Here is a 14862-nt window from a genome sequence, read left to right as displayed (position 1 = left end):
TCCCCCGGACCCGGGCTGGCTGCGTGACCTTGGATGAGTCTCTGCCCCTCTCGGCCTTAGTTTCCCCATTTGCGCCGCGAATGGGATGAAATGAGGAACTGCGGGATCCCATCTTGCGCTCTGAGGTTTCTTGTGCTCGGAAATTGCGAGAGACCAGTATCCTTGCCCTCTCCTCCTTGCCCTCCCTCTCCCACCCACCTGGGAACGCCCGTGTGCCACTTTACCCAGGAGGGGGCGGTAGAGGCTGCGAGGCGGACAGCAGGCCCACCCGGGACCCGGAGAGACCTTGCCACCTGAGATGCGGAAGTAGGAGGAACGGAGACTGCAGCGGACCCTCGGCTCAGGGCTTTTGATTGACCTTGGCGGCCCCAGCCAGGAAGGTCACGGCCCTTACATGATGTTTTCTTGTTCAGTCCCTAAGTGTCCGACTCTTTGTGACCCCACGGCCCTTACATGATGTTTTCTTGTTCAGTCCCTAAGTGTGTGACTCTTTGTGACCCCATGGACTGTAGCCCGCTGGGCTCCTCTGGGGATTTCCCAGACAAGAGTACCGGAATGGGTTGCCATTTCCTTCTCCAGGGCGTCTTCCAGGATCCAGGAATCGAACCCTGCACCTCCTGCATTGTCAGGTGGATTCTTTACCACTGAGCCCCCAGGGAAGCCCCTTAAGTGCTGTACACACAAGCCTTTTGTTGGGCAAACAGTACTTTGCCTTCCTCGAATTTGAGGGACTGTGAAGAAAGCTGAGCGCCGAAGAATTGATGCTTTTGAACTGTGGTGTTGGAGAAGACTCTTGAGAGTCCCTTGGACTGCAAGGAGATCCAACCAGTCCATTCTGAAGGAGATCAGCCCTGGGATTTCTTTAGAAGGAATGATGCTAAAGCTGAAACTCCAGTACTTTGGCCACCTCATGCAAAGAGTTGACTCATTGGAAAAGACTCCGATGCTGGGAGGGATGGGGGGCAGGAGGAGAAGGGGACGACAGAAGATGAGATGGCTGGATGGCATCACGGACTCGATGGATGTGAGTCTGAGTGAACTCGGGGAGTTGGTGATGGACAGGGAGGCCTGGCGTGCTGTGATTCATGGGGTTGCAAAGAGTCGGACATGACTGAGTGACTGAACTGAACTGAACTGATCCCAAGAAGGTTAAGGGCCACTGATCTAACTTGACTCCATTCTCACTCCTAGTGTACAGATGAGGAAAACTGAGGCCTGAGAGTGCAGCTTGCTGAGCTCCTTCCACTGGTGAGTCAAGCCTGGAGCCAGCTTCTGAGCTCTTTGCTCATCACCGTTGGGCATTTATGTGTCTGATCTTGACCAAACCCTTCTGACAGGTCTTTGCACAGCAGATCCATGACTAAGGCAGACCAGGACCAGCTAGAGGAGGCTGCTGTTCTGATTCAGCTTTGGGGTTTAAGAAAGGTGAATCTTATTGGAAAAATAGGGTTAACTAGGCAGTGAGGTGCTGGAAAGGGCGTTCCAAACTGAAAGAACTGTACGTGTGCAAAGGTCCAGGGGCTGGGGGGACACAGGTCAGTCAGGAGACTGCAATTGTTCCTTGTGACTGGAACGCAGGGAGCAGGAGCCTGGGAGATGCTCTGGAGAGGTAGCCAAGGCCCCCCTTCCCCTCAAAGCACTCTGGCTCAACCGACGTGCCCCACAGTCCCCAGATTATTTTCACTAAACTGTCACTCCAGCTGACTGCGTTTGACTGCTCCCCAAATGGGCACTGACCACCTCCTGTATGTGCAAGGTGCCGTGGTCACCTGGACATCAGATGCTGAAGACCCAAGGCCTTGGCTCCCTCTGAAGGAGGCAGACATTGACTCAACTCTTATACCCATGATTTAACTGGGAAGAAGAACGATGTGAAGGAAGCCCGTAGCTGAAGCCCTCGCTAATCCAGGGTATTAGAGTAAAGATAAATCAGACAAAGAAGTTATGGCAGGGGTGGGAGAGGTAGGGGAATTAGTTGCCTCGGCGTATGGAGGAACTGAAATATTCTGAGTGTTGCTTGAGCTGAGAGAGAAAGAGAGAGGAGAGTTGTGGCAGGCCTGGGTGGGCTGTGGAAGATGGATTTTGTTCTACCTGAGGTAGAAGCCTGCTCAGATTTGTACAGATGATGGAGGACACCTGGAAGTGGGTGGCTCAAGTTCCAGAGGTGGTAGACAAAAGAGAGAAAGAGATGGATTTGAAAACTATTTACTAATAGGATACACCAGATCAAAATTTAACTCAAACGGGATTATACACCTAAATATAAACCCTAGAACTATCAAACCTCTAGAAGAGGGACTTCTCTGGTAGTCTGTGGCTAAGACTCCTTGCTCCCAATGCAGGGAGACTGGGTTCGATCCCTGGTCAGGGAACTAGATCCCACATGCCACACCTAAAAGATCCCATATGTTACAACTAAGACCCGGTGCAGCCAAATAAATAAATTGAAAAAAAAAAAAGAAAAGAACAACAACCTCTAGAAGAAAGCATTGTTGTTGTTCAGTCACTAAGTCGTGTCCGACTCTTTGTGACCCCATGGACTGCAGCACGCCAGGCTTCCCTGTCTATCACCAACTCCCGGAGCTTGCTCAAACTCATGTCCATTGAGTCGGTGATGCCATCCAACCATCTCATCCTCTGTCTTCCCCTTCTCCTCCTGCCTTCAATCTTTTCCAGCATCAGGGTCTTTTTCAATGAATCAGTTCTTTGCATCAGGTGGCCAAAGCATTGGAGCTTCAGCTTCAGCATCAGTTCTTCCACAGAATATTCAGGACTGATTTTCTTTAGGATGGACTGGTTTGATCTTTCTGCTGTCCAGGGGACTCTCAGGAGTCTTCTCCAGCACCACAGTTTGAAAGCATCAATTCTTTGGCTCTCAGCTTTCTTTATTGTCCAACTCTCACATCCATACGTGATTACTGGAAAAACCATAGCTTTGACTACGTGGATCTTTGTCTATAAAGTAATGTCTCTGCTTTTTAATATGCTGTCTAGGTTTGTCATAACTTTTCTTCCAAAGAGCAAGTGTCTTTTAATTTTGTGGCTACAGTCATTGTCCACAGTGATTTTTGAGCCCAAGAAAATAAAGTCTCTCTTGAGTTTGGTATCACATTGCTATATATTGTAGTGTACTAACATCTGACATACATAGGATTTTACATAGTTCCTTTGACATCAATTAAAAGAAAATTGTATTACCTCTGCCTTTTATTCTTACAGCATTAGATAAACAAGTGTTTTTCTTTGTTAATGTTAATACGAACTGTCTTCTGGAATCCCTAGTGTTCAAGCTGAAGAATGCCTCCTGTAATCCCTGTGAGGCAATTGGCTATTAATACATTTTTTTCAGTTGTTATTGATCTGAGAGGATCTTTGTTTTGTCTCTTATCTTTCAGAAGGTAGTTTTGGTCAAGATGGAGTTCTGGTTGATAGGTTTTTTTCTTAGCACGCCTTGAATGCTTCCCTCTGCCTTTTGGCCTCACTGTATTTTTGCTGCAATATCACCTAATTTTACTGGGGTGATTTTACTGGTCATTTTTCAAATGCCCTTTATTCCTACTATATGGTTCCAACTCCTATTTCTATGCATGTCTCGTATTTCTGTTAAAAACTAGGTATTTTAGGCAATATAATGTAGGTACTCTGGGTACTGGACACATTTCTTCTGGACTTTGTTATAACGAGTACCAGCATTATCATTTTTTTTGTTTGTTTTTTGGTAGAGAATGTAAGTAATGATCCAGCCTTATTTTAATGAAGCTTGATCCCCACGTTTTGAGAAGCCAGATCTAGTGTATTGAATTAAGGATATGCGGGTTATGATCTGCTTCCCTGGTGGCTCAGCTGATAAGGAAACCACCTGCAATGCAGGAGACCTGGGTTCAATCCCTGGTGGAGAAGATCCTCTGGAGAAGGGAAAGGCTACTCACTCCATTATTCTAGCCTGGAGAATTCCATGGACTATACAGTCCATGGGGTCACAAAGAGTTGGACATGACTGAGCAACTTTCACTTTCACTGGTAAAGAGTTCTTAAATATGACACAAAAGCCCAGATAATAAAAGAAAAAAAAATTGAAATGTATTGAAATAAAACACTTTGTTCCTCCTCAAAAGGCACTATTGTAAAAATGAAGAAAAACCGCAGAGGAGGAAATCATTGCCAAAAAATATATCTGATGAAGGGCTTGTAGTTAGAATATATAAAGAATTCTTACAATTAAAAAAAATAATCCAGTAAAATTGGGTGAAAGATTTCAATCGACATTTCCCAAGAAGACATGTGATGGCAAATAAGCACTGAAAAAAATGTTTATTCATTGGAGAAGTGCAAATTAAAACAACTGGAAGGACCAACATTACAAACCTAGAATGGCTAAAATTAAAAAGACTAACCATGCCAAGTGTTGGCAAGGATGTGGAGGAGTTGGAACTCTCATATGATGCTGGTGGGATACCACTGCTTTGTTAAACAGTTTGGCAGTTTCTTTAAAAGTTAAACATATATTCAGCAATAAATGGAAATAAACTATCAAGCTACAGAAAGATGCCAGAACCTTAAATGCATATTGCTAAGTAAAAGAAACCAGTATGAGAAAACTATATACTGTATGATTCCAACTATATGACATTCTGGAACTGGTATAACTAGAGATGGTTAAGAGATCAGTGATAGCCAAGCTTTCAGGGAAGGTGGGGGAAGGGAGCACAGGGCATGTTTAGGGCGCTGAAACTATTCTGTGTGATACTGTAATGGTAGATACATGACATTACATTAAACCCATATAATGTACAACAGCAAGAGTGAACCCTGGGGACTTCCCTGGTGGTCCAGTGGCTAAGACTCCGAGATCCCAATGCAGGGTCCCCATGTTCCATCCCTGGTCAGGGAACTAGATCCCACATGCTGCAACTAAGAGTTCAAATGTAACTAAAGATTCCATGGGCTGCAACAAAGAGGGAAGATCTTGCATTACAACTAAGAGCTGGCCCAGCCAAGTAAAATAAACACAGTTTTTTAAACAAGCCTGAACCCTAATGTAAACTATAGACTTTAATAACAATGTATTAATATTGTTTCATCAATTGTAACAAATAGATCACACTAATACAAAATGTCAATAGAGAAACTGTGCAGATGGGAAAGGGGCTACTAGAATTCTCTACACTTTCTGAGCAATTTTTGTGTAAACTTAAAACAACCAGTCCATCCTAAAGGAGATCAGCCCTGGGTGTTCTTTGAAAGGAATGATGCTAAAGCTGAAACTCCAGTACTTTGGCCACCTCATGTGAAGACTTGACTCATTGGAAAAGACTCTGATGCTGGGAGGGATTGGGGGCAGGAGGAGAAGGGGATGACAGATGATGAGATGGCTGGATGGCATCACTGTCTCGATGGACGTGAGTTTGAGTGAACTCCGGGAGTTGGTGATGGTCAGGGAGGCCTGGCGTGCTGCGATTCATGGGGTCGCAAAGAGTCGGACATGACTGAGCGACTGAGGTGAACTGAAAACTACTCTAAAAAAAATTAGTCTACCTTAAAAAAAAAGAACAGTAAAGTTAAATATGGGCTTCCCAGGTGGTGCTAGTGGTAGAGAACCCGCCTGCCGGTGCAGGAGACAGACCTGGGTTTGGTCCCTGAGTTGGGAAGTTCCCCTGGAGAAGGGCATGGCAACCCACTCCAGTATTCTTGCCTGGAGAAACCCCATGAATAAGAGGAGCCTACTGGGTTACGGTCCATAGGGTCGCAAAGAGTCAGACACAAATGAATCAACTTAGAGCATGTGTGTTAAATAAACACCTATCATATGACCCAGCCATTCCACTCCTAGGCATTTACCCAAGGGAAATAAAAGCATGTGTCCACGCAAAGACTTGTGTATGAATATTCATAGCAACTTTTCATTGTAACAGCCCAAACTAGACATAACCAAATGTTCATCAACAAATTGTGACTGGATAAGCAAATTGCGGTGCCACATATACACCACAGAATACTACTCAGTCATAAAAAGGAATAATGGCTTAATCTCAGAATAATTATACTGAGTGTAAGAAACAAGACAGAAAGGGACATGAAAGTGAAGTTGCTCAGTCGTGTCCGACTCTTTGCGACCCCATGAACTATACAGTCCGTGGAATTCTCCAGGCCAGAATGCTGGAGTGGGTAGCCTTTCCCTTCTCCAGGGGATCTTCCCAACCCAGGGATCAAGCCCAGGTCTCCCACATTGCAGGCGGATTCTTTACCAACTGAGCTATCAGGGTCTGCTATATAATTTCATCTCTATGAAAATTCTAGGAAAATGATAGCAATTTAGTGATAGAAAGCAGATCAGTGATTGCTGTGGGGGATGGGGGGGGCTAGCAGGTGGGAAAGGATTACAAAGGGGCTTGAAGAAACTTTTGGGGGTAATGGATATGTCCATTATTTGACTGTGGTATTGGTTTTGTGGTGGTATATATTGTCAACAAAAATGAACCTTGAAGTATACATAGTTTATTTTATGTCAACCATACCTCAGTAAAGCTGCTAAAAAGACCTATAGAACTTAGCCACTGATGGGATATGGCTCTTGGGAGACAGGGAGGAAAAAGACAACTCTAGACCATCTGAGTAGATTCATGGTGTAGGGGACTCTTATCTAGAGGGGATACTGGAGGGTCAGGTTAGGGAGGTACCTGTGGTACCCTAAAGGAAATCAGTCCTGAGTATTCATTGGAAGGACTGATGCTGAAGCTGAAACTCTAATACTTTGGTCACTTGATGTGAAGAACTGACTCATTGGAAAAGCTCCTGATGCTGGGAAAGATTGAAGGCAGGAGGAGAAGGGGAAGACAGAGGATGAGATGGTTGGATGGCATCACTGACTCAATGGACATGAGTTTGAGCAAGCTCTGGGAGTTGGTGATGGACGGGGAGGCCTGGAGTGCTGCAGTCCATGGTGTTGAAAAGAGTGGGACACAACTGAGTGACTGAAATGAGAAAGCTGTGGGACCTGCCCTCATCCAAGGGGAGATGCCTGGAGGTGTGAACAGCCCTCCCAATAGAGGAACAGATTTGGGAGTCATTGGCCATCATGCCGCCTGAAAGAAGTAGAGGCAGGGGACAGACATGTAACTCTGGATACAAAGATGCTTCATAAAGATGTCTGTTCTGAAAGTAATAGCGTGATCAAAATTAAAGATTCTAGGGACTCTCCTGGTAGTCCAGTGTTTAAGACTCCGAGCTCCCAATACTTAGGACACGGGTTCCATCCCTGATTGGGGAACTAAGATCCTGGATGCCACATGACTCCCGAGAAGGCAATGGCATCCCACTCCAGTGCTCTTGCCTGGAGAATCCCATGGAGGGAGGAGCTTGGTAGGCTGCAGTCCATGGGGTCGCTAAGAGTCGGACACGACTGAGCAACTTCACTTTGACTTTTCACTTTCATGCATTGGAGAAGGAAATGGCAACCCACTCCAGTGTTCTTGCCTGGAGAATCCCAGGGATGGGAGAGCCTGGTGGGTTGCCATTTATGGGGTCGCACAGAGTCGGACACGACTGAAGCGACTTAGCAGCAGCAGCAGCAGCATGCCACATGACTCAGCCAAAAAAAATTTTAAATTCTAACAAGTAAAAAAAAAAAATTCTAACAGATTATTTGGGGAAAAGAACTAGAAAAAATGATTTAAAGTTCCTATGGAAAACGGAACAAGCAAGAATAGCCAAGAGACTTCTGAAAACAAGTTAGGAGTCTAACCCTGTGAAAGTGAAAGTGTTAGTCACTCAGTCAAGTTTTGACCCTGGAGACTTTTTGTGACTCCAGGGTCTGTAGCTGCCAGGCTCCTCTGTCTATGGAATTCCCCCAGGCCAGAATACTGGAGTGGATTGCCATTCCCTTCTCCAGGGGATCTTCCTGACCCAGGGGTCAAACCCAAGTCTCCTGCATTGCAGGCAGATTCTTTACCATCTGAGCCATCAGGGGGTCCATTAGGGAGCCTAACACTATCAGGTATTGAATCCAATCTATAATGATTAAACAATTGTTATATAATAATTTATGAAGAAGGGGACTAATACATATAGATCACTGAAAGACAGAAGAATCTAGATACAGGTCCAAATGCATACAGGAATTTAGTATATAAGAGCAGCATCTCACATGTGTTGAGAAAAGATGAGTTTTTCATTAAAAAGCATTAGGAAAATGGGAGGGAATTTTGTATATGATCAATTCCAGATGAACTCAAGATTTAAATGTAAAAAATGAAAACAAAAATACAGCCAGCAGCTAAGGGAGACATTCTTTTAATCATCTCAGTGGGAAATTCTTTTTAAGTGTGACATGAAACCAAGAAAATTTATTTTACCACACACAAAGTTAAAAGGATAAACTGAAGAAAATACTTAAAATTTATATCCTGAAAGGCTATTTTTCCTTACATATAAGTCAAGTATCAAAAAAAAAAATGGAGAAATGGGCAAAGATAAGAACTGTTCACAAAAAAAGGCACACAGCACTTTCATGTATGAAACAATGCTTGAGCTCACTTGAAAGAAAAAAGAAATACAAACTAAACCTTTACCAAGACACGATTTTCTCCTTAGCAGTTTGGCAAACATAAAATAACCTTGTTCCTCATTGATTGGTGAGTGTTGTGGAAAACAGCCTTGACACAGCTGGAGGCTGGGGAGGTGTTTCAGACACAGCCCCAACAGATGGACATGTGGCAAAGTTCTTCAAGATGACAATTTTGGAGGCTTTCCCTGGTGGTCCAATGGTTAAGAATCTGCCTGCCACTGCAGGGAATGTGGGTTTGATACCTTATCAGGGAACTAAGATCCCACGTGCTTCAGGGCAGCTAAGCCCTGAAGTGGTACATTGAAACTACCGAGGCCTCTCCCTCTAGAGTGCACATGGTGTAATTAGAGAAGACTGCATCCCACAGTGAAAGCCCAGTGCCACCAAAAAATAAATTAAATGGTCCTTGGAAAAAAGATGACAATTTTGACTTGACCTTTGGCTGAACAATTCTTCTAGGAATTCACTCCGTTTCATATTTGAATAATGCTGTTCTTACAAAGCCTTCAGTCAGTTCAGTTCAGTCACTCAGCCATGTCCAACTCCTTTGCTACCCTGAGGACTACAGCACACCAGGCTTCCCTGCCCATCATCAACCCCCAAGCTTGCTCAAACTCACGTCCGTCGAGTCGGTGATGCCATCCAACCATCTCATCCTCTGTCATCCCCTTCTCCTCCTGCCTTCAGTCTTTCCCAGCATCAGGGTCTTTTGCAATGAGTTAGTTCTTCACATCAGATGGCCAAAGTGTTGGGGCTTCAACTTCAGCATCAGTCCTTCCAATGAATATTCAGAACTGATTTACACAACTTTCACACTTTTACAGAGTCTTAGTGAGTCTCTATAGCAGGGATCCCCAGCACAGTACCAGTCTAATGGAGCTGGGCCGTACAGCAGAAGGTGAGTGGTTGTCTTCCACAAAACTGGTCCCTGGTGCCAAAACGGTTGGGGGCCACTGCTCTATGGCACTGTTTGGAATAGCAGAAGTGTGGAAACATGTGCCAGTCAATAAGAAAAAAAGAGTACACCCACACAGAGGAGTACTATACAGCTGTCAAAAGGAATGTGCAGATAGGAATCCATGTGATTCGTCTACACCAACTCTAACACCATCTAGGCACCTACAATTCAATTCCGATACCAATTCCCAGAATTAGCACAGGCCCCATGCATCTCATTTCCACAAGAGGGCAGCCACAAACGGAACCCCCAGGTGACCCATACTCCTGTCTGGCTGACTACAAATTTGGGGATGCCCATAACCCCCCTCCTCAGAACTGATAATTCAGTAGAAGACTCAGAACTCAGGAAAATGCTTTATTTACTGTTATTGGTTTATTATAAAGGATACAATTGAGGAACAGCCAAATAGGAGAGATTCATAGGGAAAGACATGCCACCCTCCCACAGAATCCCAACTCTCTAGTGCCTCGCCCTTCCTGGAAGAGCTGGGGAAGCTGAAAGTTCCCACCCTCTAAATCAGTTTTTTTGGCAACAGCCACCATCCAGAATAACCTCATTAGCATAAACTCTGGTGTGATCTATAGGAGCTCATTATGAATAACAAAAGACATTCCTATAACTCTGGAAATTCCAAGGGTATTAGGCACTCTGTGCCAGGAACCAGGGACAAAGACCAAATTTGTGTATTTTTATTATACCACATTTGGTTTCATACATTTAGATTTGTTCTCTGGATGGACATAAATGATCACTTCCATTGTTTCCAGGAAGGAGAACCAGGTGGCTGGTAGTCAGGGGCAGGAGATGACTCTTGGTTCAAAATTCAAAATATATATGTGACTATATTACCTATTTGAAGAACTCTTAAAAATACTTTACAGTCCTTGTCTTGGCTTCTAATGTCTGCAGCCTCCAGGCTTCACCCCCATGCTTCTTGGGAACCACTCAGAGAGGAGGGAGGGAAATTACATTTAGATTCCTCTGCCACCTGACCCCTTAGACATCTCTGCCTTCTTTCTGTTCCAGATACACTCCCCTTTAACCTTTCTCTGGGCAGCAATTCCCTCTACTGATAACACCCACATCCGAGCTCCTTTCTTGAGATCTACTTCTAAACCCTTCTAGTATTATCACATCCAAATCTCAAACAGTATCCTTTCTAGTGTAATACTCATTTTACAGATGAGGCGGTAGAGGAGATTAAATCTGTTGTGCTAAAGTCATGCAGAAACCTGGATTTTGAACTTAAACTGTCTGGCACCAAAGACCAAGTCTTAATCACTACTCTAGACAGTCTTTCCAAAAATCCTGCTCCTCACCACCACCCAAGCACGGGCAAACTTGACATAGTTCATCACATCAGACGGACTTCTCTGGTGGCTCAAGCAGTAAACAATCCACCTGCAGTGCAGGAGACCTGAGTTCAATCTCTGGGTTGGGAAGATCCCCCGGAGAAGGAAATGGCCACCCACTCCAATATTCTTGCATGGGAAATCTCATGGACAGAGGCGCCTGGTGGGCTACAGTCCATGGGGTCACAAGAGGCAACTGCAGCCCAGAGCAAGGACTAAGACTCATTCTGAAAAAGACCTCACCCTGCAGGCATTCCTAGACTGACATAGAGCCATTTTCCTTTGGAGCTCTTTTTGGTCCAGTAGGTCCCAGGCCCTCTTCTAAGGACTGCATATAGCTCATTTCATTCAGTTCCGTGGGCTCTATGTGGGTGTCAGCATCCACTAAGATGTTAAAGAGGAGAAACAGCGGGATGACTGGTCACCAGTGGGAAGGGAGAGCTATTACAGGGCCTGTGCTCAGGGGTCTCAACCACTGGTACCTAAATCTGGCAGATCCCCCCCTTCCCCAAAACTTCCTCCCTACTCCCACCCTGGGTGAAGGACCCAGACCAGGGCCTAAGTACAGCCGATGTCCTGTGGGTATGAATTTATTAGAGGAGTCAGGTCAGAGTGGGTACAAGTTGCAGGTTGGGAGAAAGGGGCAGGAGGCATGAGCAGCCCTGCCAGCCTGAGGCCAAGCAGACAGGAGGCTGGAGGGGCCACAGTCAGTAGAGCACTGGGCCAGCAGGCAAGCAGATGGGCTGTTCTTCACCCTGCGAGTATCAGCGCCGAGGGCACAGCAGCAGCTTAGAGAAGACTGGGGGAGGAAGGACAGAGAGCTGCTCAGAGGAAGCCTGCCAAGCTCACACAGCAAGGGGGTGCAAGCTGGACACTTGCCCAAGCCTGCTGGACCCCAGGCACCATGCCCTTCCTTCCCATTCTGTTGGGCTCCACACCTGCCTTCCAGCTCCTCCCAGCACCCTGCCCCCCCCACCCCCCAGCTTCTGTCCACTACTCACTGTGGAGGGTATAGGTGCCTGGTTCCAGTAGCAGCTGGGTGGGCAGGACAATGAGGAAGCCCCTACTCCAGGGCCAAGCTTGGAATGAAGGGCGGTGCCACTCAGCATTGTAGGAAAGGCACTTGGATAAGACAGGCAAGGGGCGGGGGCGGTGGCAGCACAGGCTGCGGCGAGGGGGCAAGGCACAGAGAGGGCAGTGGGGTGGCGAGAGGCCAGGACCCCGGGGGAGGGGGATCTGGGCCTTTGGGTAGCTCCTTTGAGCCCTGCCATGGTGGGGGTGCCGCTCCCGAGTCCAGGCCCAGTGGGTCGGCTCCTTGGCCATGACCTGCATGAGAAGAGTAGATGGTAAGTGTGAGGTGGGAGGCCCAGCCTCTTTCCCCCACCCTGGGATGCTGGTGTGTGTGTGTGTGTGGGGGGGGGGGGTTGGCGCCTCACCTCCTCGCAGCTCTGGCGTCTCACAACAGCCCTGAAGCCCATCCGTGCCCACAGCTTGTCCCTCTGATGCAGGAAGTCTGATACTTGGTGATGCCAATCTTGGCCCAGGGCCCACAGAAAAATCACGCTTTTGGGGTCCTCCAGGTCTTCCTCCATGTCATTTGCAAGGTACCTGGCCACAGAGGTGGGGGACAGGGGGAACAGAGGTTGTAAGCATCCACCCTGCCCCCACCCTGTGACTCCAAGTGGGCGTCCCCACCAGGCACCCGGGCCACTCACAGTGCCAGGAACAGATTGCTGTGGGTGTACTCGCTGAGCTGCAGGTTGGCACGCCGGAAGTAGACCAGCACCATGGCCAGGAGATACTGCAGACGCAGAAATGGGGAGAGTTAGAGCAGGGCACTGCGGGCAGGGGAGGGGACTGTGCCAGGCCCATCAAGCAGGTTCTGGGCTTGGAGCAGGCCTAGAAAATCCAGGGTAAAATGGTGCGGGGGGACCTGCAAAGACAAGGGCTTAAAATGGGGGCATTCCCTCCACCAAACCAGGGGACCCAATGCATTAGCAGCACTCAGGCTCCACTAATTCAACCTTCCCCGAGTGAGCCTGGACTCTCCCCCCACTCTCACCTTGTCTGAAATCTGGAAACAGGGATCTTTGGAGAGGAAATCCTGGAGGAAACTGTGCTCTGGGGGAGAGGAGGAGAAATGGTAGCCTGGAGTTACCACCCTCACCCCAGGAGACGAGAGCAGCATTCTAAGTTCCAAAGCCCGAGCCCCCACTGAACCCACTTGTCTGACATGTCTGACATGAACCGCCTCCCCCCATCCCGCCCCCTCGCAAACCTGCCAAACCAGAGTTACTTGAGAAGGGATGGGACCAAGACGTGGGCAGGCTGAGATCCCACCTCTCACATCAGTTCACGCTTGGTCCTCACAGTCCCTTCTGTGCCAGCCCCCAAGTGGACTCACCCAGAAGGTGGAGAAAGGCCTGGAGCTCTTGGTGTTGGCGGAGATGGGAAGACTCATCACCCTCACCTTGACAGCTCCAGCCCCTCAGCTTCACTTGGGTATCAGCTCCAGGGACTGTGGCCGGATCTTGGGCATCGTTCATCTCTTGGGGGGTTGGGGGCGGGTGGGGTGGGGTGGGACAGGGTGACCTGTAAAGAAAGCAGCCCCAGGACTTAGCATTTACCCCATCAGCCCCACACAAGTCAACAGGATCAGTGTGGCTGGCCTGACAGAGGACCTCCAGAGGGTGGAGGGATGGGCATGGAGAAACAGGGGTGGGGGTGGGGGTGAGGAGACAAGACAGGCCGCAGAATTCCTGGGAGCTACAGCACCCTCACGCCTCCTCCTGGCACCCCAGACCAGGCCAGAGAGTAACAACAGCAGCAACGAGCGCCTCTGAGGGTTTCCTAAGTGCCTGGAGCTGTGTTAAACGCTTTAACTTATTTAGTCCTGGTAAGTAAACCCATTTTGCAAACACAAAAACTGAAGCATGGAGGTCTCATGGCCACTTCAAGGTGGTTCCTGTCTGACCCCAAAGCCAGAGACTCATGGCGCCTCTTGCCACCCAATTCACAACCACCCCCTCACCCTTCATCAAGCAGCCCTGAAAAGACCAGCAGACCATTACTTCACAGAGGGAAAACTGAAGCCCAGAGACAAGGACGTTATCAGACAAAAATACTGGGGTTTAGGGCGAGTTCTGAGGTGGAGCCACTGCAAACATTTGGAGCTACAAAGAGAGAGACTCCAACTACAGGTCTCGGGGGAGGGTCCCTTCCAAAACGGCTTGGTCAACCTAGGGGCCTCCATCTAGGTTCCCTCAGGTAAGCCCAGCCTCCTCCTTCCAGAAGACTTACCTGAGCTCAGGAGTTAGCCTACAGCGTAACTCCAAGCCCAACGAGTGTGTTTATATAGCCCCAGAGCTGCCCCGCCCTAGAAGCCCTCCACCAATCAGGCCCCTTCCTGGGAAAGGGTGTGGCTTCTCGTCATCACCGCTCACCTCCACTTAGAGTTAACCCAGTCAGTCTCCACCACGCACCTCCCAGCTGCGGCTCTCCTGGGTAAAGGCTTCTCTCAAGTTTCATCATCTACGAGAAGGGTGAGGGCAGGCCAGCGGGACCCCAGGGCCAGAAAGGCAGCAGGAGCCCTTCTCCGCTCTTTACAAATGCAGTGCCAAGGTGCGGACCTAGAATGCTACCAACCTGGGTTGCGGCGCGTGGCTGATGAGTAAATTATAAATATTCAGTGATTGTGCCTTGCTGGGGAAGGGTCGCTGGTTGTGTCTGTATTTATTTCAGATACAGGAATCCCCAAACCTGGGAACCAGAGAGGAGATTGTCTTGGAGTGAGAATTCCCTGGGGCCACATCCCCATTCCAAGGTCCTTTAGGGATACGAGAGCCCCTCCAGAGGCTCCAAAGTGGAGGAGGAGGGCTTTGCCCAGGACCACCTAGCTCAGCCCCTCCACACTGCTCCCCCACACGCCCCACCAAGCAGACCTTAAGCCTTTCCATCTTCACTGACTCAGTTTCTCTTCACTCTTT

At 47.9% G+C, this 14862-nt stretch overlaps 1 protein-coding gene across 1 annotated transcript; it reads right to left on the bottom strand.

Annotated features, from left to right (window-relative positions):
- Positions 1-11450: 11450 nt before the first annotated feature.
- On the bottom strand, positions 11451-13442 carry SPDYC (speedy/RINGO cell cycle regulator family member C). Its single transcript, XM_042238185.1, has 6 exons — positions 13281-13442; positions 12939-12997; positions 12592-12677; positions 12313-12484; positions 11878-12202; positions 11451-11675 (listed from the first exon to the last, which is right to left on the bottom strand). Exons 1-6 carry the CDS (start codon positions 13420-13422, stop codon positions 11641-11643), a joined length of 819 nt encoding a protein of 272 aa, XP_042094119.1. The 5' UTR covers positions 13423-13442; the 3' UTR covers positions 11451-11640.
- Between the last annotated feature and the right edge of the window lie 1420 nt (positions 13443-14862).

The sequence above is a fragment of the Ovis aries genome, chromosome 21, assembly GCF_016772045.2.
Source record: "Ovis aries strain OAR_USU_Benz2616 breed Rambouillet chromosome 21, ARS-UI_Ramb_v3.0, whole genome shotgun sequence".
NCBI classification, from domain to species: Eukaryota; Metazoa; Chordata; class Mammalia; order Artiodactyla; family Bovidae; genus Ovis; species Ovis aries.
This window is presented reverse-complemented; position numbering and strand designations above follow the sequence as displayed.

What these genes read in the sequence shown, in the direction of transcription:
- SPDYC (XM_042238185.1), bottom strand. Translation starts at nt 13,422, where the DNA reads ATGAACGATGCCCAAGATCCGGCCACAGTCCCTGGAGCTGATACCCAA. An exon ending in GACGCCAGAGCTGCGAGGAG is followed by an intron (nt 12,203 to 12,312) that starts GTGAGGCGCCAA and finishes CTTCTCATGCAG; the next exon opens with GTCATGGCCAAGGAGCCGAC. An exon ending in AGGCACCTATACCCTCCACA is followed by an intron (nt 11,676 to 11,877) that starts GTGAGTAGTGGA and finishes TTCCTCCCCCAG; the next exon opens with TCTTCTCTAAGCTGCTGCTG.